Source organism: Culex pipiens, chromosome 2, assembly GCF_016801865.2.
Source record: "Culex pipiens pallens isolate TS chromosome 2, TS_CPP_V2, whole genome shotgun sequence".
In the NCBI taxonomy this organism is placed as follows: domain Eukaryota; kingdom Metazoa; phylum Arthropoda; class Insecta; order Diptera; family Culicidae; genus Culex; species Culex pipiens.
In genome coordinates, this window is record NC_068938.1 from 3,850,362 (window position 1) to 3,873,884 (window position 23,523).

The following is a 23,523-nucleotide window of genomic DNA, read 5'->3' on the forward strand; positions in this document are numbered from 1 at the left end:
CTAATTTTCAATATGAAATTGGGTTTTGAAATTTGGCTTGCAAATTTATTTCTAGTTTATGTCCTCTTAAAAAAAATCCTTTTAAATCTGGAAGCAAAACAAATAATTATTGCTGAATATCTCTGACGGTCGCTTTTTTTGACATCAAAAATCTCCAGCTGTCAATTAATTTTTCAGTCCCTTCAAGAAGCATGCTTTGATTTTTCGTTCTATAATTTGATACTTCCCGCTCTTGTGTGATCCCCATCGGAAAAAGATATAAAGTTTTGGAAAAAAATATATTTATAAATTAATTCATATTTTACTAATTTTCTTGAAAAATTTGCTTCAAATTAGTGTTTATGAGCCCCAAAGCAATCAAAAACTTAACACAAAAATGAAAAATTAAACAAAAAAGGAACAAAAAAGGAATGGCACTGTGGTTCAAAATAAATAAAATCGTAGAATGATTCCTGAAAATAATGCACTTTGTCATAATTTCACTCAAATTTTGTTCAATTGGCGCATTCTATCGCATTTTATTATGACAACTTTCAAAAATTTTAAAAAAGGAATTGTTTTTTTCCCAAACCTTTTTTTATTAATTTAATACACACACAAGTGGTGTTTTTATTGACTGTTCAAGCATTTATAAATAAAACAAGATATAAAATATGGTCAGGTGGATTTGAAAAGGTTAAAATTGGTACTGATCATTATCAAAATCATATCAAAAGCTGGTGATGCATGGCAACATTTTTGTTCAAATCACCTTAATCCAACATAAAAATACAACATAATTATCAGAGAATGAATTTAGAAAAAAAGCATACTTAAATGACGATTATTTTACTTTTTGAAAGACTGGGACTCGTTAACCACCATTGGTTAAAATAAATTTATATCATTTTTGAAGCAATTTTTTAGAGCGTCCAAATTCCCGGGGTTATAAATTTCCCGGGAAACTGGAAATATTCAACCAATTTCACCGGGAAATCCCGGGTATCCCCGGGAAATTTTGAATTTATTGAAAATTGTTTCTGATTAATATTATGCAAAAAATGTAAAGGACGGCGACTTTAACGGTTAAAATAATTCTCAAATAACTGCTTTACTTTATGTTAAAAAATCAACAATGAATATTTTTTTCAAATTACAATAATTAAAAAAAATATCTCAGGTATGTTTTAATGGGAAGTATTTTTCATCAAGTGGTTAACACGAATCCATACTCAAAAATCACAATTCTTCTGTTTTGACCCATACCCATATATGGAATATATATTTAAAAAACAAGCATAAATTATGGTTTTTATGACAAATACCTTTTCTAAAACAAGTCATACTAGTTTCAGCTCGTGAACAAAATGGTACAGATTTTTATTATTTCCTTAAAGCCATACTTCTCGTGTTTGTTTTACTTCAAGTTTTGAATAAATAACTTTTTCAATTTTTTAACACCTCTCAAACCATACAAGGTAGTCTTTTAATGATTTTTTAAAGGTTTTATTATACCACATGATTTTCAGGTTTATAATTGACTTCGTTTGAAAGTTTTTTCATGGCACAAAAACGTAACACAAATTGTACGAACATCTCATTTGAACATAGTAAACAAAAAATGTTAAAAAAAACTCTCTATCTTACTTTGGCAGTAAGAGGTTTAAATATTTTTGTAACGAAATAACACCAGTAATTCCATTAAAAAGTCATATCTATATTGTAGTAAATCATTTTCATTATGCAAGATCCTTTTTCAGTTGCTTCAGAAATTATTATCATCAGAAATAAATGTCGATATCAAATTTTCTGATAATCTCATACATATATGAACTTAACAATGAATATAATTGAACAAAATAATGATATTTTTTTCCTCATTTTTTTTCAGAGCATTTTCAAAATATTGGTTCCAAAAAGTTAAGAAATTGTATTCTTTCGCTTGAATTTCGGGAATTCCCGGGAAATTTACAAATTTCCTGGGAAACGAGAAATATTTTTTTCCGGGACATCCCGGAAGCAACTGAAAACAGATGTTTTTAAATGTAACCGATTTAAACAAAATCAATCAGCTCATTAAAAACAGATTTCATGTTAGAACAAATGCGTGATTTTACATTAGGAACTGTTAAAAAATCTGTAAACGAGATGAAGTCTACGTCTTTTACGTGTCATATCGTTTTTTTTGTATTTTTATTTTTATTTTTATGCATTATTTTTTAATTGTATTGACAATTTAAAATTGTAGAAAAAAATTGACCTGCTTAAATTTTTCTGTCAATTAACTCAACGCTCAATGGTCTAAAAATCTTTTTGATTCATGTATCTTTAAAGTAAAATGTTTGGAGATATAAAACTACTAATATTTTTGTTTTCAAAATTTATCAACGTTACATACTAGTCATTTACATACAACACATGGAAAAGTAAGAATTTGAAGCATGTTTTGTAAAATGTGCAATAATTTTCTCTTTTCAGTACCATTTTGAATTTGTGTGAACGAATATGGTTTGATGATTGCAAATGCAATTCAAATATTTATGGAGCTATAAAAGCTTTTTGTAGATTTTTTTTTTTGCATTGATTGAGTTAATGTTAAAACAGTTTGATGACTATTTTCAATTTTGCGAAATTCTTTTTTCCATCACAAATCACCAAAAACACATCTCAACTGCAGCACCACATTCCAGTCACCGACCACCTCTTTTGTACTACTCTGCCCTTCCTCAACGAGGTTTTTTTTCGTTCGTTTATTTGTCATCATCAACGCAACCAACCCCCATCCATCAACAGCAACCGCGCCAAAAACTAGCAAAACTCTAAGAAGGAATGGAATGTGCCCGTAAAATGCACATGTTTGTCGTGGTTTTCGGTTAGCCTCAGCCTCAGAGCAGCATCGTTCGTTAACAAATTGTTTCCCACAAGAGTTTTTTTTTCGTTGTTGCTTTTCTTTGTTTAGTTTTAAATATTTTCCCGCATTTTTTCGAACGTTTGTGTGTGTGTGCTAGCTCACACACACACACGCTAATTCACACTCACTAAATACCGTTCCCGCCGTTGCACTCAAATGTCCCTGGGAGCAGGCAACGATGACGATGGTGGATTATTATATTATTTGCACGTGTGCTGTGGGGTGGTCCTGCCAGCCTGGGTGGAAAATCCTCTCGTCACGTTTTGTGCCACTGTTGAGCCTCGAAAATCGATAGCGTTTTCCCTCCCAGCGCAGTAGTGTCAATGTGCACTGCCACACATTATTTATTGCGTTCCACATATTGGAAGTCGTGCTGGCAACACTGTCAATTGCTGTTGTTTTCACAGAGTTTTTTAAAACTTTTCATTTATTGCCCATTGTTTGGCGATTGAAAGCAGGCAAATTCCATTCACATTAACTCTACCGTTAGTAATAAATCGAATTAAGTTACCATGCACCGGAACTGGACCGACTGCACTCATTTGAAGTGCTTCACAATCCGGTACGACCAACGAAATTCTTCATGCTTCCTTTCATCCACATTCACTTAATGTCTTCCTGTGTTAATTTTCCTTTTATTTTCCTTTCACAAAAAAAACTCATTAATCACTCGTCGTGACACGCACTAATTTGCACTTTTCACAGGCGAAATTTCGGCAACCAATTAACTTCTAGCCCCCAACACAAAAAAAAACTCCAAAGTCTCCAGAAAACCGCGCGCGCTTGGACACCAAACCGTTTCGCACTGTTGCTGACGAGCGAATGAATGACTGGCGATGGCAGAAATTATGGCCAACCTCCGGGGCCTTCTGCTGTTGCTTCTGTTGCTGCTGGCAGCCAAACTGACTGACTGACTTTTCTAGCGAACTATGGTAGCGGTAGGTAGCGAGGGAGGTGGGAGCCTTCCAAGTGTTTGTGTGTAAATAAGGGCGCGCAATGAGCCGCCCCCGCATCTTTCCCTCGTCAACAAGTGCGCAAAAAGTGCGCCCGCCCCGAGGTTCTGTCACACGTGGTTTATGTAAGGCAGAGTGTCATGGAGGGACGTTTAACGGATTTTGGGGATTACTTGGAGGGGAGTCTACTTTGTAGTCGAATCTGGATTAAGTTGATTCTGGATAAAGTTGGTTTAGTTTTGATGAACAGTGAAACTTTGCATGAAAATGTTGTTTTTTAACACCAATCTCGCGGAAACAACGTATTACACTCAAACCCCGATGGTTTGACACCAACTGTTGTCAAACGAACGGTATCACTTTTTAGTTTGACACCCCTTTTACACGGAGTTCACGCACACTATCAAACGTTTGTTTTGATAGTGTGCGTGAGCGCCGTGTAAAAAGTGACAGATCGTCACTTTTTAGTTTGACTTTGACCAACCAACGGGGTAGGGGAGATGGGGGTAAGACGGCCACCCTAAGGGAGAAGTCTAATAAAATTTACACAACAGATTATTTTGATCTCAAATTACGTACATATTGTTCTACTACTAGTCCATTATAGAAATGAAATAAATTATTTAGTCTAAAAACCAATTTTCAATACTTTTCAGGAATTTTAAAAATATAATTGAAATCGTATATATATGAAATACGCGGGGTAAGACGGCCACCCATGTGGGGTAAGACGGCCAGTGCTATAAATTAACTTAATAACTTTGCTAAATCCACCCAAATTCCTACAAGGTTGGTTGAACAGACTTCTCTGAACATCATATCTATTTTGGTTGAAAAAATCAGGTTTCAAATGTGAAGAAAAATGCTGTTTAAAAAATTTCATATTTTGGCTCAGTGAATTTCATATTATTGCGACCACATTTTATGAAAAACTGTGAATTTTTACTACAAAACAAACACAATTTGATGCAAAATAATTAGTTTGTGTATTTTGATTAGAATAAGTAAATCAAAATTATGTAAACAATATTAAATTAGCGATTTTTATGAAAAGTTTGATAGGATTTCTTACTATTCAATGAGTTTTGCTATATCACAGTAAAGAATGTTGTCGAAACGGTAGTTAACAGCATTTTGATTAAAAATGGATAGTTTTATTGAAAATGCGTTTCCTTATCTACAAATATGTCATAATAGTCAAAAACCGTCAAAAATATAACCTATATCAATTAAAATCTACAAATTACGGGTGGCCGTCTTACCCCCGGAGGAGGTGGCCGTCTTGCCCCCAAATAAATTATTTTTTTAAACAATTTTTGTAAATAGCTCATCGCATTTTCTAAACTTTTTCGAGGGACATAATCTAGGGAAAACTTCAATTTAACATGAAAAAATATTTGAAGACAGGAAAACATATTGTTATCTAACAAAAATGCCTAAGTTGTAATTCATGAAAATTACATCCAGTTTCAAGTTCAAAAATTATTTGTTTATTTTGATCTATTTTTATACTATTTCAAACAATATTTTTGGCAAAGGTGACTCCATATGCATTATTTAGCATGAGGAACAGTATTGCTAAACATTTTAGTAATATTCATTAGTATACTTAGTAAAACAGTGGGGTGGCCGTCTTACCCCGCCTGGCCGTCTTACCCCCAGCTCCCCTACAAACTAAAAAAGTGTCAAACGAAAAAGTGACCAACCACCGGGGGTTGAGTGTATACGCGCTTTGTATTTTCAATGTAAACCACCATGCTGCTGCACTTAAATTAACTAAAATCAAATTTTTCATGGAGGCGCAGGATATTTATGTGAAAGTTGGGGAACCAAAAACTTATGCGTTCAAACAAATTATTATAAATTGTGAATTTCATTTTAAATTGCGGCACAACTACACACTGACGACACAACACAACCGACCAAAATCGGCAATTTCCATCGGGCACCTAATGTTGGCATTCCAGCTTAGGAAAAGCGTTTTCAACAATCAATAAATTGCTTTAAGTGGGAAGTGAGCAAGCAAATTTAATCAAAAGTTTTCCAAAAAACATTGCTAAATTAGTACTGTTTCCTTTTGAGCAATTCTCTACGAAATCGGTCTTTTTTCTTCAATTTTAATATTTGTATTTTTTAATCCGACTGAAACTTTTTTGGTGCCTTCGGAATGCCCAAAGAAGCCATTTTGCATCATTAGTTTGTCCATATAATTTTCCATACAAATTTGGCAGCTGTCCATACAAAAATGATGTATGAAAATTCAAAAATCTGTATCTTTTGAAGGAATTTTTTGATCGATTTGGTGTCTTCGGCAAAGTTGTAGGTATGGATACGGACTACACTGGAAAAAAATAATACACGGTAAAAAAAATTTGGTGATTTTTTTAATTAACTTTTTAACACTAAAACTTGATTTTCAAAAAAACACTATTTTTAATTTTTTTTATTTTTTTATATGTTTTATAGGACATAAAATGCCAACTTTTCAGAAATTTCCAGGTTGTGCAAAAAATCATTGACCGAGTTATGAATTTTTTAATCAATACTGATTTTTTCAAAAAATCGAAATTTTGGTCGCAAAAATTTTTCAACTTCATTTTTTGATGTAAAATTGAATTTGCAATCAAAAAGTACCTTAGTGAAATTTTGATAAAGTGCACCGTTTTCAAGTTATAGCCATTTTTTTGTATCTTTTTTCAAAATAGTCGCAGTTTTTCATTTTTTTAAATTAGTGCACATGTTTGTCCACTTTTGAAAAAAATATTTTTGAAAAGCTGAGAAAATTCTCTATATTTTGCTTCATCGGACTTTGTTGATACGACCTTTAGTTGCTGAGATATTGCCATGCAAAGGTTTAAAAACAGGAAAATTGATGTTTTCTAAGTCTCACCCAAACAGCCCACCATTTTTTAATGTCGATATCTCAGCAACTAATGGTCCGATATTCAATGTTAAAATATGAAACATTTGTGAAATTTTCCGATCTCTTCAAAAAAAATATTTTCGAAATTTTCAAATCAAGACTAACATTTTAAAAGAACGTAATATTGAATGTTTGGCCTTTTTGAAATGTTAGTCTTGATTTGAAAATTTTGAATATATTGTTTTCGAAAAGATCGGAAAATTTCACAAATGTTTCATATTTTAACATTGAATATCAGACCATTAGTTGCTGAGATATCGACATTGAAAAATGGTGGGCTGTTTGGGTGAGACTTAGAAAACATCAATTTTCCTGTTTTTAAACCTTTGCATGGCAATATCTCAGCAACTAAAGGTCGTATCAACAAAGTCCGACGAAGCAAAATATAGAGAATTTTCTCAGCTTTTCAAAAATATTTTTTTCAAAAGTGGGCAAACATGTGCACTAATTTAAAAAAATAAAAAACTGCGACTATTTTGAAAAAAGATACATAAAAATGGCTATAACTTGAAAACGGTGCACTTTATCAAAATTTCACTAAAGTATTTTTTGATTGCAAATTCAATTTTACATTTAAAAATGAAGTTGAAAAATTTTTGCGACCAAAATTTCGATTTTTTGAAAAAATCAGTATTGATTAAAAAATTTATAACTCGGTCAATGATTTTTTGCACAACCTGGAAATTTCTGAAAAGTTGGCATTTTATGTCCTATAAAACATATCAAAAAAAAAAAAAATTAAAAATAGTGTTTTTTTGCAAATCAAGTTTTAGTGTTAAAAAGTTAAATAAAAAAATCACCAAATTTTTTTTACCGTGTATTATTTTTTTCCGGTGTAGTCCGTATCCATACCTACAACTTTGCCGAAGACACCAAATCGATCAAACAATTCCTTCAAAAGATACAGATTTTTGAATTTTCATACATCATTTTTGTATGGACAGCTGCCAAATTTGTATGGAAAATTATATGGACAAACTAATGATGCAAAATGGCTTCTTTGGGCATACCGAAGGCACCAACAAAGTTTAAGTCGGATTAAAAACTACAAAAAAAAATCGAATGACCGAAATCCTAGAGAACTGCTCTTTTATACTTTATTGTAAAAACTGAAATTTTGAGTATTTTTTTTTCGAAAAAACGTAGTTTTGTGAAAATTTTGAGTGTTTTCAAAATATGTTGTTATTACATTCGCAATGTATGAAAAATTCCCGATCGTTTGATACCCATATTGTAAAAACAGAAATGTTGAGTATTTTTTCGAAAATTCGTAGTTTTGTTAAAATTTTTAGTATTTTCAAAAAATGTTGTTATTACATTTGGAATGTATGAAAAAATCCTGATCGTTTGATACCTATATTGTAAAAACTGAAATTTTGTTCGAAAATACGTAGTTTTGTATTTTTTTTTTAGTATTTTCAAAACACGTTGTTATTACATTTGAAATGTATGAAACATCCCGATCATTTGATACCCATATTGTGAAAATTTTGCGTGTTTTTATAAAAGTGGTTTGACATTCGAAATGTATGAAAAAATTCCAATCATTTGATACCCGTAATGCAATAACAATAATTTTACATTTTTTGAAAAATCATAAAATTTATTATTTTATTTTCATTGTTTATTCTCGTTAGAGCTATCCTTCACGAAGCCTCGAAAAATGTATTTATTTCTTTATTTAGATATGTTTCTGCGCAAAATTAGAATCAATTAAAAATCTACAAAAAATCAATTCAACGGAAAATTATGTAGGTACTAATATTTTTGTGGCTCAAAAGATGCCATTTTGGTCTTCGAAGGATGTTATTGAAAGCAAATCGAAAAATACTTTCAAACCCAAGCTCCGCAACAAAGTGTTTGCCCATAATTATCTATGGAACAAAAGATGGTATAAAAATACGGATTTTGCAAATTTAATTTTTAGTGATAAAAAGTTCAATTCTCCCAAAACAGCTTCTTGTGAGCCATAGAAAAAATGTGCACAACATTTTCTGCAAAATAAAAAATAGAAGAAATTATTAGTGTAAAAAATCAAATTTTCTGATTTTTAAAGATAAGTTTATTTTTCAACACTCTCAAAAAATCATTTAATTTGAATCATCCTGTTTATGCATTTGCAAAAAATTACAAAAAGATCTTAAAATTTATTTTTGTTTGAAAAAAAAAATGCAAATACTTACAGTTTGACGATGATTTAAAAGAAAAAAAAAACTGTTAACGTCTGAAAGATTGAATAAGGCCGCTGCAATTATTAAAAACATATTTTGAACTAGGGGGGATTTTTCTAATGAACTTATTTTTTTATTGGATAAAGGGGTCTAACCAACTAAAAACAATTAGAAATAGAAATGCATTTTCTTGTGTTGATAATCATATTTAGTTTGTTTAAACTCTATTAACTTTATTTGAACTGTGGTAATATTCCGATGTCGAATTAAGAATTTGAATGATTTGAAGTTTAGTTATATTCCGATGTTATGCATCGCAATAAATGTTTTACCAGAAACAAGTTCGTTAATACTTAAATATTTTGGAAACTTCTGATTGCAAAACTTCTGGACTGGTGTAGAATGTATTTTAAAACACGTTTTTCATTAAAATTTTTGAACAATGTAATTTAAATTTTATATTGTTTTGCCCTCGTCTCAACTTTTTTGGTTAGAGATGAGCGAAATATACTTTAAAAAATGTGCAGAGGCAAATACGAAAGCAAATACTCCCGTTTTGATTTCCAAAAACTCACAGAAATATAACCAAAATTGTCTTTTTCATGAAATTATCGAACTGTTGTTCTTGATTGAACAAATATTTTTATCTCGTGAAAATTATTTCATCATTATTTTTTTGATGATTTTCAGAACGGTTCATATTTCGTAGGATGTAAAACTCAGAGAAATTAATAAATAAATAACCTAAGATAAAAAAAAAAGTAAAAATTCTGTATAACTTGAATAAACTTTCATAGAAATTTTTAAATCAGGAGAAAAGGTTTTTTTTGCATATACATTCGAAGGCATTGGATTTTGTTCATGTTTATAATACGTCAAGAAAGAAGACTAGATTGCCTCATTCCCTACATCCCTCTCCACTCAGGGTGGAATTTCTAACCGGTTGAAAAACGCTGGTTCAAAGTTATTATTGACCTTTTATTAGGGATCTTTAAAAATAACGTAGTCATTTGTAAACAGCGTTTTCCAAATCAAAATTAAGGTGACGCTGGCTGATATAAACTGGCCAAAAATGCGTTTAAAAAAATCCGATGTCTGCAAAATTGGATCTCTTTGACTCTAAACTTGTTATTTAGTGAAGTTGCTGGGGAACATTGCCCTAGAATAACTGTTTTTTAACATCGCAATGTTTCTGACAGAAAATATTAAAAAGTCATACCTTTCAAGGTTTGTTTTTTGAGACAGAGATAACGAGTAATTTGATATTGTTGAAAAAAATGAAACGGTACTAAACGTGGTAAAATGACCCCCAAAGACTTCTGCTAAACATTATTCACAAATCTCTTTCAAATTAATCATTCAGAAGCTCAGTTCGTTTGATGTGAACTCCAAAGTCCATCACGACACGACAACACTGAGTAGTGTTGAGCCCGCTACGACAGGCCGTGATATCCTTTTGAGGTGTTCAGCTGGTCAGGGTGGATCAAGCACAGCAGCAGCGGCAGCATCGTGACAAGTAGGGTTTCCTAAGCCACATTACCGCGTACCGGTCGGTCGGCGTACTTAGGGTATCATCGTTCTGGTGGTGGTGATGATGCCGTTGCACCTGCCATCGTGTCTCTCGTTCAATTAGGGCCACTCACATATGTGTGCACACATAAGTTGAGGGGGGTAAAGCGGGTTTGATAAGTGGTTTGCTGCTTGAAATAGCATTTTGGGAAAAGGAAACTTGAGATTTCATCAAATTTTAAGAGGATTCGTTTGACCCTCCCTCGCCCCCAACCAGTTCTGCGTAAGTGAACCCGAGTAGGATCATTCTGTAGCACTTCAGCATAAGCTGGCTGTCCGCCCACGTGATGGCCTTTTACTTTGGCCTGTTTTTGATGTCAATACGCAGCTGAACATGCTGCAGAAGATGAACGCACCACTGGTGGTCGGGGGTGAATGCGATGAAGTGTGTGCATTTGATGGAAAAGAGGTGCTCAATTTCGAACCGAAATAATTTGTTTGCTTGTGGGCGTCATCGTGTACCCAGCTTGAGCTTGAACTTTCTCTTTCGTCAGGTCGCTTAACCTTCATTCAGGCTTATGGGGGTGTCTTCAGGGAATGAATCGCACTGTTTTCCACCGAATCCATTTTCTCTCTCGTTCTGATTCTAACAGGGAGCAGATGATTTTTTTGCGCACGTGGGTGCTTTGAGGGTTCATTCAGAATGTGCGTTTTGCGTCAGAGGCGAAATGTGTTCGAAAGTGCCCTGAGTGGTTTGAACTTTAAGGATGCTTTCTTTCCCTCCCTCGATTTCTTGCTTCCGCATCAGCAAGCTGTATCAACATTCGTAATTTAATCCAGACTCAACCTTTAAAGCAAACATCAATGGACCTGGCCCGGATAGGAATGGATGGCTCACGTGGGAGGCAGTTAAGAACCGCCAACCGCCAAGATGTCATGGTTGGTAAGGCAGGTGAGTGCAGTCATGTGTGTGATACGACGTGGATCAGTGGTTTTCAATTTGAGGATTAAAAGTTGAATTGAATGTCACTCAAATCAACTGGATCACTTCAATATCTTCGCTTCTTCGAAAAAATAGTAAATTTTCAATAAATTAAAAAAAAATCAAATTGGGTCACCTGAAAACCACTGCCCGCTCAGCTTCGCATGATAAAATTTAAGCACGTGTCTCGTTTCGGCACTGTCGCACGTTTCTGGCCCTCGAAAAAACCACGAAGAGCAACACAGCCAACAGAAGCCATCAGGCCATGTGAGTGTTGTGTTGGGCTAGCCCAGGCAGCCAAGCAGGACTGAAGAGTCATTAGAAAGTAAAGCACACGGAAAAACAAAGTGAAATGTCAGAGCCCGCAGCGTTTCAATTTTTCTCTTGCCGGAGTTGATGAGCGTTTCACCTTGCCATCCAATCCCACTCCCCTCCCAATAACTCGTTTGGGGTTATGCTGGGGGAAATCGTGCTACTGAAACGGGTCTTTAACTGTAAATTGTAAGGTAGGTTACATTTTAGTTAAAACTGGGCTTGAGCAATTTTACATTTTTTCTATCATTTTGAAAAAAAGTAACATTTCCTTTGAACACAAATATAAAGAATCGAATGGGAATCACGGAACCTTCGGAAAAGTTTTACGGTTCTGCCAATGATTGTCCGAAAATGACCTCATTTTCAATAGCTTTTTATTGAGTATTTTTTGAGTTTATCTCAACATCTTTGAGTTAATCTCGACAAAATAGGGTACTTGTCCCTATTTTGGGCCTACACCCAAACGGCGGTCGCATGATTGTGATGCATGGCGGCATGAAAGTGTATCAGAATCTGCATGAAAACTGTCCTCATGCATTTTTTGCGATATAGGGGTATGACATTTTTGCCCGTTACCGACAATTATCGACATTACCGACGGCTTTTTGGTTGTATTTCACAAAAAAAACCCTTAACAGAACGAGGATTGAACCACCAACTTCTTGGTTATTGATCCGACACGCTACCACCGCGCCATGGACGCTTGTTGAAAAGTGAGTGAAAGAGCACCAACATATGCTTCTCTTTGGAGTGTTGTTCGGGGACGGGCCAGCGTTATATGTGTTGGTGACAACTGCAGATCGCTGAAATTTTTACACGCGGGCAAAAATGATCTAGGGGCTTGCTGCAAAAAACGTTATAAAATATGACATTTTCTGTAGCAAATCCACTGTTGCAGATTTTGAGATATATTTTTCCTTTGGGTGTAGTACCTATTTTGGGTCTACCAAACTTAATTCAACGAAATTGAGCATTTCACCAAATCTGGCAGGAATCTGCCACTTGATAATGATACGTGCAGTCATTCTCTTCATTTTGCGTAGGCAAGAATAATTTACTTTTTTCTTCTAAATTAGAAATAAAGCAATACAAATAGCACTCTTCACTTTTTTCTTGGCAAATCGCTAATTGCCCATTAAGGCGAAAATTTTCACCACTTTTGCTTACCGCTTGTTGACACTCAGCGCCCGGCTTTCATCCCTCAGCACACGAATGAGAGCCGTCCTCCGAATCTCCAACCACCGGCAATATGTTTTTATTTGTGGGTTGCACAATCCCGTTGAAAAAAACAATCACCAAACTGCCACCAAATCATTAAAATAACTGATTAATAACTTCGTCCATTTCGCAGAGAATGGCTCTATATTCAGTCCATTTGACACTTCTACAAATTGTCACAGTGTGTGTGCGCTTTTCCCAATTTACAGTGTTTCTTGCATATTACGTGCTTGTGGTTTGGCTACGCAACAAATGTTTAATTAGGCTTAAAACTCGTAAAGAATGATATAAATCATGTCCAAGCTAATTATGCACGTAATGCAAGTGAAATCAATCGTTCTAATGTTGATTTGTGGCTTAAAACATCACAATGATTGAGCATGTTTGTCGACCGAATTTGTGCGGCTGTACTGTACGAGCTGGGGCTGAACCGTACGTCAAAAAAGTTCGCTACGTGCTTCGAGATTTCAACCAATCAGAAGGTAGGCCGAAAATATGTACAAAGAAGGTCGTATGCTAGAAGAAATATCCTCAAAATAGGGACAACAAATGTTTCAGTTTCTCGGGCTTATACAGAAATATAAAGTATTTTCGTCAAAAATGTGATTTAGTAAGAGAATTAGCAAAAAACCAACTTATTCATGTAATAAAAGCAAGGCTGCCTATACCAGCCTTTGAGAATACATCAAATAAAAAGTGCGCTCGGCTTAGTAGGCCCAAAATAGGGACAAATACCCTATTACCAAAAAATATTGCTTTTAGATGGCGAATTAAGGTTTTATCATATTTTCCAAAAGTACTTTTCGCTTTATTATGGCATGCTTTGGATAGAAGAATACATAAAAAACTTTAGAATATTTTTGACTATACCGAAAACATGGAATTAACTTTGATAGAGATTGCAATATGTACTCCCAAATGTTCTAGAAATTGTATTTCAATAAAAAATAATTTGGTCAAACTGCATGTGCAGCATCTTTTTATAAATAAATAACAATAATTATATCAAAACAGTAAAAAAACATTAAAAAAGGATCACTTGAATATGAACAGTGATATAACAAATTTGCCAAATTCCTTTGTCTTTTTTCACATTTATAAATTATCACTGTTCTATCTTTAAAAAATCGCAATGTGTTCAGAAAACGTATTATTTCAAATTTAGTAATTTTGGATATCTTTATTTGTTTCTTTTAAATTTAAATTTGCATTTTTCTTTTCAGTTTTTATTGAAATTTGCCTATCATTTGGTGAATTTGCCAAAAAAGTTGTTAACTCGCTCAAAATTTTGAATACAGTTTTCTTAGATAGTTCTGGAGCAATTATTATCCTGTATGAAGCCTTCTTATCTAGTGAATTTCCTTCAACGCTTCTATCCGTCGACAATGATTACAGTTGCGGGGAAGAGAGCAAAAAAAAAAAAAAAAAAAGGAAGGTCGATTTTTTCATATTTTGTCCCGGTTTTTCCGAAAATGAAAAAAAAAAAATTTGGTCTGGAAATTCATATTTGATGTTGAAAATTGTGGCAAAGTTACGAATGCTTGAAATTTCGAAACCTGAAAAATGTTATTGACAGCATGAATGTGGCTTAATTGTTGAAAATTGTTGAAAATATATTTGACGGTTGTGACTTAAATGGATTTAAAAGGTAATTTGAACTTTCAAAAAACCGGGAATTTTTGAAACCCAGATTTTATTCATATTTTGTCCCGATTTTTCGGAAAATGAAAAAAAAAAAAAACAAATATTTTGGTCTGGAAATTCATGTTTGGTTGTGAAAATTGTGACAAAGTTTACAACTGCTTGAAATTATGAAACCTTAAAAATGTTATTGACAGCATGAATGTGGCTTATTAAGATAAATTGTTGAAAATATATTTGGCGGTTGTGACTTAAAGGAGATAAAAGGTAATTTGATTTTTTTAAACACTCAATTTTAAACTTATCCTAAATTTCACGTTGAGTGAAAATTATTTTCTAAGTTTTCGGTTCTATAATTTATTTTAGGCATTATCACAGCAATACTGGAATTTTCGGTAAACGTTTTTTGCAAATCCTGGAATCCCGAAAAAATTGAAGTGGTCTTATAAACACTTATTCAAAATTTAAAATTACATTTGAATGGCTTCCATCTGAAAGAGGACAGCAGATTTATGGTTGAATTAGTTCTCTATCTAAAAAAAAAAATCAAAAAAATCCTAAAAATATTTTTTTGATTTCTTCAATTGAAAATTTTGTGTGATGCTTTATGGTCTCGAAACCAAATAACTGAATACATTTTTCTATATTTTTTCTGGATGTTTTATATAACATATCCAAAAATCGTAAACAACATGATTTTAAGTTATAATAAAAAAATATATATGGGAATTCGATATCTGGTTTTTTTTAGAGGATATCAAACAAACTGAAGTTTGTTTTGAAAAGATTCAATGAACAAAATTTGATTTTTTTGCCTTTTTGAAGACACACAAAAACAAAAAAAAAAAACATGAGATGAAAATTTTGTTTATTGGATCCTTGGTTTAAAAATACTCGAGATATTGTGTAAAACATTGCATGTGTTCCGACTAGCCCAGTTGATGGTATTATTAACAAGACGAATTTTTAAATTTTTACTTGTGTGCCCAGAATATGGGACTTTATATTTTAAAACCTTGTTTCAAAAGCTGCATACTGTTCCTTTTTCGGACTCTGGGCCAAATAACCCAAAAAAAATATTTTTTCAAAAAACTTCCAAATTTTAAAGGAAATTTAGGTCTAACCAACTGAAAACAATTAGAAAAGCATTTTCCTGCATTCAAAATCATATGTAGCATGACTGGGATCGATCAAAAATATTTTCAATTACGGTACAGCACCGCACCCCTCCTTTCGACCCGGACATCGAGGGATATAAACTTCAAAAAATATTTGCAACGGCCTAAAGGAAAAATAAAAAAATGTATGAAAATACTAATTTTCTCAAGGTTTTGTCTGCAGGGTGCGGTACTTTTATCCAAATATTCCCAAATCGTGATTTTCGAAAATTCGATCTTTTTGAAATGTTATTAGTAGGCTTAGTGATTTTTCACGCTCGAAAATTACAAATTTCACGGGGACCTCAATTAAAAAACACCAAATTTCACGCAAATTTCGCGGAACGTGAAAAATGTTAAAATAACTCTGAAAATCTTATGTTTCAATCACAAAAACTACTTTTCATGCTTTATTATATATAAATCTTCAATAAACAAAAAAAAAACTTTCATAAATTTGAACGTGACACAGAAAAAATCTCCTAATATTCAAAAAAAACTTCCACCTAGTTTATGGATGAGCTGTATATATATTTTGAAATAAAATGTAAGGCATGCGTATTCTAATATATTGAACTGCTATTTTTTAATATTCGACTTATAAAGTTAAAAAGTTATCGCCGATTAGCTTCAATTTATTGAATTTCATATCAAAGCAAGATTTAACAATCTTGTCCAGTCAAAATGAGTGAAATAATTTGATTTGTGCTAAATATTAACATTTTTTTTTAAATTTTCATCTCCCTTTTCAAAATTTCAATTTTAAATCAAAAGTAAAAAATAATATAATTTGTATCGAAATCCAAATTTTTATTCAAAATTAAAACAAAACAAAAAAAATAGTATATTTTTAAACCTTCACGGGAATCATCCACCCAAATAACCAAATATCGTTAAATTTAAACAGGACTCAGAAAAAATCTGTATTTTTTTTTAAGTTGATTTCAAAGCATTCATTTTATTTTGAATAAAACAAAGCATGGTTCTTTTAATTTCTTTTGAACTATACCTTTCAAATAAAATAGCAGTAATATTGTTATTACAGCAGATGAAAATATTACTAAACTTAGTAAGTTTCTAAAAACACTGAAAAATCTGAACAATTCTTTAAATTGTTCATATCTAGCTTTTCAACTGAAAACTAATAAATTTTACTTAAAAAGTCTGTGTGGATGAAATATTTACTATGTTGTTATTTTGAAAAACAAACATGATTTGAGAAAATTAATAAATTTCACGAATTTCACGCCGTCCACGAAATCGTCAAAAATCACTAACCAAGTGTATTCACTCACTTAATTCTACAATGGTTCATAAGATCTTGTTTATTCCTATTTGTGTTAGATAAATTATTTTTAGAAAAATCGTTACAGTTTCACACAAACATAAAATTTCACGGGATTTCGCGGAAAAGGCCAAATTTCACGGATTTCACGCTGTCCGCGAAATCGTGAAATTTCACTAACCCTAGTTATTAGTGTTTGAAAATAGTAATTTTTGTATGAAAAATATTGGAGTAAACCGTTTTTCGCTTGTGGAGCAGGGGGCATTTTTCTCTGGGCACTTTTTTCGACCAAGTAGTTTAAAATTAATTTCACGTGAGCCCTTTTAAACAAAAAATACACATTCAATCAAACTCTGTTGGCAGCACGTGCGTAGGCGTGTGCTGTTCGGTCAGGTTGGGGTTCCGCTCGACTGCCATCACGGACTATCCTCTCGACAGAGTCAGTGTTGGTTTCTCGGAGCTGACTTGGGGGACCACAACCGACCCGATACAAACAGTCTCCAGCCATGCTGCGGAAAAGCATTACGGCGGGGGTTTCCTTTATGAATTTCAAATGTCACTGCCATTTGTGAGTTTGCTTGGGCGAGAGGGTAAACAACTCGGTGATGCTTTTCACCGGAAACATCCTCCGGGCAAAGAAATCTCGTCTGGCAACACTGGCTGGTTGCTGGCTTGGTTTACCAAATTGAAGGGAAGCGTGTGGTTGACCACACAGAAATGAGATGTTTGTGTGCTTTCCGAAAGGTTTTTGCAGAACGATTTGGCTGGAGGCGCAAATTCAGCGAAATAAATCAGTTTTCATTTTGATATATTTGACCTTTTAAATTAGGGACGAAACAGTAGTAAAAATCTGTTTAGCTAAATAACCTCAAACAACATTGTAGGGAAATCAACGCCTCATGTTTCGCAAATCTAGATTATCTCTTTTAATCCACCGATGGCATCCGGTTGGGTTCAACTCTACTAAAATACACCCCGCTAATATCTCTCTCAATCACCTTAATGAGGATTACGTTTCAATCAGGTTCGACATAATCGACTGTGTGGAAGAAGCCCTCGACTGAGGTTTGAAAAACACATGCCAGCGGACTATCGGCGGGGTGAAATTGAGGTCACAGGGACACCCGACGCCCCGGCGGATGATTGATTATCCCGTAACCTACTGAACGACGTGGAAAAGGTCGGAGAATTGATTTCAGATTATCCACCTCGCCTCGTGACGTATGGCAGGTTGAGTTGAGATTCTTTCGTTGGTTTCTTTTTTATGTCGTTCCATCCTAATCAATAATACCTCAGATTCCAATAGTGTATAACAAAGAATCCTTAACAGAAAAAAAACAAACGCCATAAAAATACGAGAAAACATGTGCTCACGTTGTGTTCTGAAAGTGGTTTACATTCAGTTCCACAGAACCATAACAGATTATTTACTTCATAAAATCAATAATTACACCTCAGCAGTCACAACAGAAGGCCGATAAGGGCAGAACTTGAGTGTGGAAAAAACCCCGTTGCATAAATCATGGTGCATCGGCCACAGCCAGGCCGCTTCAGCAATAGTACAAGTACGGCAATGGTACGAGCTGGAAAAAGCCCTTGGTCGGAAGGGAACGGAACAGACAAGGCAACAAAAGTGCAACAAAGCGTCGATTTTCTTCTTGATTGCATCATATCCCTCCCCCGCCCACCCAAAGTGTGATACAATGTATTCAATTTTCGCCGAGCTGGGCGATTCTGTGGGAGTTGATCGATCGTGTTTCTTATGCAAATTGAAATTGAATCAGTCTCAAAGTGTCATAAAATGTTTTTTTTGTACATAATAAGTAGATTTTATTGTGCTTACAAGTGGCAAAATATTAATCATTTATAAGAGGATAACTTTTTTTTCATTAATTCTAAACGGTATATTTTTGGCAAGCAAAACGAATCCAAATTAATAAAGCAAATAATATTGACATTGGAGATCACTGATGATACTCAACTTTAGAAGTTTAGGATGGTGCAAAATCAGGTACCAAAGCAATGATTTTTGGAAAATGAAGCAAAATTTCCAGAAACAATTTTAGCTGTTAAATCAAATTTTCAACCGAAAATTACCATATTTTTTGATAAAGTGCCTAAATTGCAGGCATTTTAAGGTATTTTTTCTTTGTATGACATTGTTGTTGAGATTCATCCTCCGAAAATTAAAACTATTGGTTCGAATTTTTAATGTAAAACATAGACTTTTTTAATTGTAGTCGATTTTCTTCACATTTTTTAAATGAGGATTTTTTCAGTATGAAAAGTTTTGAAGTTTTAAAAATTTATCATATTTTTAGAATGTTTGCATAAAGGTTTAATAACAGTTTATGTTATCATAACGCAATTTGTTATTGGTCTGATATTATTTGAATGCCAAAACAACTTTGGAATAACATTTTTTGTTATGGAAGAATACCGCCAACTGTTATTGGGATGATCGGATTAGTTGTTAAAATAACAAAAAATAATAACAAAGATTTGTTCGAAGACAAACTAAAAATGTTATTAGCCTGTTATTACAATAACAATCAAATAACAAAAAAATCATAACGAAGAATAACAAATCTTGTTATAAATAACATAAAATGTTGTTGGCGTAGTATTTTCAAATATCAAATATTGTTATTGCCAAGTTATTTCCGTCTGCTCGGGTTGCTGAAGATTTTATTTAAATTTGAATGTTTTTCCAATTTTAAGTCCCTTATCAATTAAAAATACGAGAGAAAAGGGACATGAAAAGAAATTAATGCATCATTCACGACAAGAGATTTTTTTTTAAACTTGCTATGTGGCCAAAAAATCTGGAATCACTTCAGTTTCACTGAAAAAAAAACTTGATCATTCGATTTTAATTTATATTGAATAGGTACACTGTTTATCGTTTGTTTTTGCATTGTTTTTAGTAACCATGGGTGATCTCTCATGCTCATGCTCATGCTCATGTTTTTGCATTGTTTTTAAACTGGGCAACCTTTAAATTATTTTTTTTTACCAATTTTGGATCACAAGTCCGGAAAAGCTTAAATTCAGAAATTTATTAATTTTTGATCAACTTTGTACATTAGCATAACTGTAATAGTGTAAAGGCATTTTTATGAGAATTCTAGTTTTTTTTTAAATTGTGTAGTTCTTTTGTATTTTTCTAAATATTTTCCGCAGAAGAAGAAATTATTTATAAATTCGAAATTATTTTTCTTTAATTGAAATCGTTGCACTCCACCTTTTTTCAAAGTCATTTTAGGTTGCAAAGCTCCATCCCAAACAAATTTTTGAAGTTTTTTTTTAAACATTTTCTTTTTTTTGCATAATTAATTTAGATACGGGTCATTCCATCTCAACTGTGCACGAAAAAGTGCAAATTTGAAAATTACCCTCTCCGATCCTCCTCAAATTTGGCAGGGCTGTTGATACTATCGAAACATGCAAGAATCCCGAATTTCATCCAAATCGGACCACCCCCTCCATTTTTGTAGCTCCCCAAAAAATCGACTTTTTGGCGATTTTTGAGCGAAACCCCTATTTTCAAACGGCGATAGCTCAGGAACCACAAATCTTAGAAGGTTGGTCTTAGACTCAATTTTGAAGGAAATTGGACGTAGAATCCATTTCCGAGATCACAGTTTTGAATAATTTATTTTGTCTACCTGTATTGCGCAGTTGAAAACTTTAAACGGCCGTATCTCAAAACACCCCATCTTATTTTTTTTATTTGACCTCACCATCGTGTCCCCCGGCCAATTTTACATAAGAATCACTTATCGACAGAAAGGAATATGTTTCGTTCCAGAGATATCGAATTTTAAAGTTTTGAGAATTTGAGATTACCTACAATAGCTTCATTCGCCGCATATACTAGAAGCACTCAGGAACGCTATTCAATAATTACTACCTGGTGTTGTGGAAAATGATTAATTTATTTTTTATTTTTATAATTCCACGCAATTTTGAAACAGCTAATATCTTATCTTAATCAATCATTTTTTTTTGTTCAAGGAATATTTATTGGGTTATTTCGTATGTACCATTTTTTACGAGTTGCTAACCGTTTTAGAGTACCCCCGAGGCCATGACTAGGGCCTTTGTCATGAGCGGTAGCAAAATAGTGCCATTCAGCAAAAACCCCAAAATCTGCTTTATGGTTCAAAAGATGGATCATATTAAATCGATTTTTATATTGTTGCTCCATTTAATTAATGGATGATTTTGGTCAAGGTACATTTAGCAGTCTTATTGTGTTCCAAGAATCCGAAATGATAGAAAGAAAAAAAAATATTATTGTTCGGACGGTGTCTAAATCATCGCTAATAAATTTTGGGAACTAGCTGAACTTTGTGATTTTCTTACATATTTCAGTTTTATACCTTCCAGAAATCCTTTTCCTACTCCTTGTGATTGTTCTTCACGAGAATACAACGTATCAACAAATTTTATTCATTTTAATTCATATTTTCATCATATATCATCGTGTACTTATTGTTCAGTGTTACTTACAAGATCAATTGCATTTTTCTGCTCGCTGCATCGGAATCCAATTCTGCCCTGTACTGTGTGTCGTTATTGCTCTATCCTGTGGGTTAGCACAGAAATTCATCTCATTTTTTTAAGCGGATAAACATTTGCGATTTAACGCCAGATGCCTACAGTGTTATACAGTTAATTTTGCCCAATATGCTAATGATTATTTGGGATGAAATCTTATTCCAATAAATGATCAGGTAGCAGTTATTGAACAACGCTCATGGGTGCTTCTAGCAAATGCGGCGAATGAAGCTAATGTAGGTAATCTCAAAGTCTCAAAACTTTAAAATTCGATATCTCTGGAACGAAACATATTCCTTTCTGTCGATAAGTGATTCTTATGTAAAATTGGCCGGGGAACACGATGGTGAGGTCAAATAAAAAAAATAAGATGGGGTGTTTTGAGATACGGCCGTTTAAAGTTTTCAATTGCGCAATACAGGTAGACAAAATAAATTATTCAAAATTTTGATCTCGGAAATGGATTCTACGTCCAATTTCCTTCAAAATTGAGTCTAAGACCAACCTTCTAAGATTTGTGGTTCCTGAGCTATCGCCGTTTGAAAAAAGGGGTTTCGCTCAAAAATCGCCAAAAAGTCGATTTTTTGGGGAGGTACAAAAATGGAAGGGGTGGTCCGATTTGGATGAAATTCGAGATTCTTGCATGTTTCGATAGTATCAACAGCCCTGTAAAATTTGAGCAGGATCGGAGAGGGTAATTTTCAAATGCTGTTCCGCTTCAGCTGGAATGACCCATACCAGATTAATTCCCTTATACATATCTGGAGTTAGTTTTTTTTAATAGTTCAATTAAAAAAAAATCAGATTTTGCTTATTGGGTGTTTTTGAATACCCTTTGCTCAAGACGGTTTTAAAAACACAAAAAAAAAGTTTATTGGACCATATATTTTAATAAAAAAACTCTTGATATGAAAAATAAAAAAATAAAAACTAACCGTGATTCGGGTGTAGTGTTTTTTGAAAATACTTTTTCTCCTGAATTTCTGGATTTAATTTTCTTTCACACAATGAGCACCGTTTGTTTGTTTAGTTTGTGAACATTATGTCATAATTAGATGAAATTCATAAAAAAATATTTCAATGCAATCGGTAGGCGGAGTTTATGGAGTGACAGGAATCCAAATATTTTTTGAGAAATTTGTGGGTTATTCCATGAATTTTGAAATTGAAGTATTCGAGATTTTTTAAATTGTTATGCATGGTTGAATTTTGCAATTCGCTTTTGCTTTTGCAGTTCACGTAGAATTCCTGCCCGTTGCTTAGCTCGATGAATTTTCGCCTTACGGGCATGTTATGACCTCCTTGTTGGCAGCCTCGGTTGAAATCTGCATTGTCACTTAGTTACTTGCAAAAGGGAGCAGCAGTTACTCTGTACCTCACATTTCACTCTGACACACACGAAGGGTTCGTCCATAAACTATACCATCAAAACTAGGGCTATGGAAGAAAAAAAAGGGCACTGCATAATTCATTTGCATCCGTTTCTCAACCTCCACTCTCACAGAGTTGATGCATCAGGACGATGACGAGCTCATACGATATGCATAAACCGCACCAAGGTGAAGTAATACGGAAGGTAAGCGCCCTAAAGGCAGCGTTCAACCCACGTCATCTTCTTGGCTTGGAGCACGGAACAAAACGCAAACAGAGGACATTAAAAATTCCTACCCGTAAAACTGTCAACTCATCAGTGTGTTCTCTGATGAACGGTGAAATGTAGATTTGATTGCACTCTTGGAACGGGGCTTAACTGAAACTTAACAGACTCACTGCACTGCGCTGTTATGAATAATCAAATGCAAAAGCTTAAAATTATGGTGTCACAGGGTGAGCGTGTTATCTAGCAAGAACCATTCCACGGGAAATAGTTTTGTCGCAAAATTTCGTTTAAATCGGCCCTCCCACACGGATCATAA

The 23,523-nt window shown here is 33.6% G+C and overlaps 1 protein-coding gene across 8 annotated transcripts in view; it reads right to left on the bottom strand.

The window, feature by feature from the left end:
* The window catches only part of LOC120412454 (slowpoke-binding protein-like), a 141,199-nt gene that overhangs the window by 72,815 nt on the left and 44,861 nt on the right, over nt 1-23,523 (bottom strand). For 3 of the 8 annotated variants that reach the window (XR_005604817.2, XR_005604816.2, XM_039572925.2), the window contains exon 1: nt 2,757-3,382. The exons of 1 other annotated variant lie outside the window; for it this stretch is intronic. Coding sequence is in view for 5 of the 7 variants with exons in the window: in XM_039572925.2 (XP_039428859.1) it covers nt 2,757-2,762 (6 nt within the window). In the remaining 2 variants the exon portion in view is untranslated. 4 more of the 8 variants (XM_039572921.2, XM_039572920.2, XM_039572922.2 and 1 more) reach the window with 4 other exon arrangements.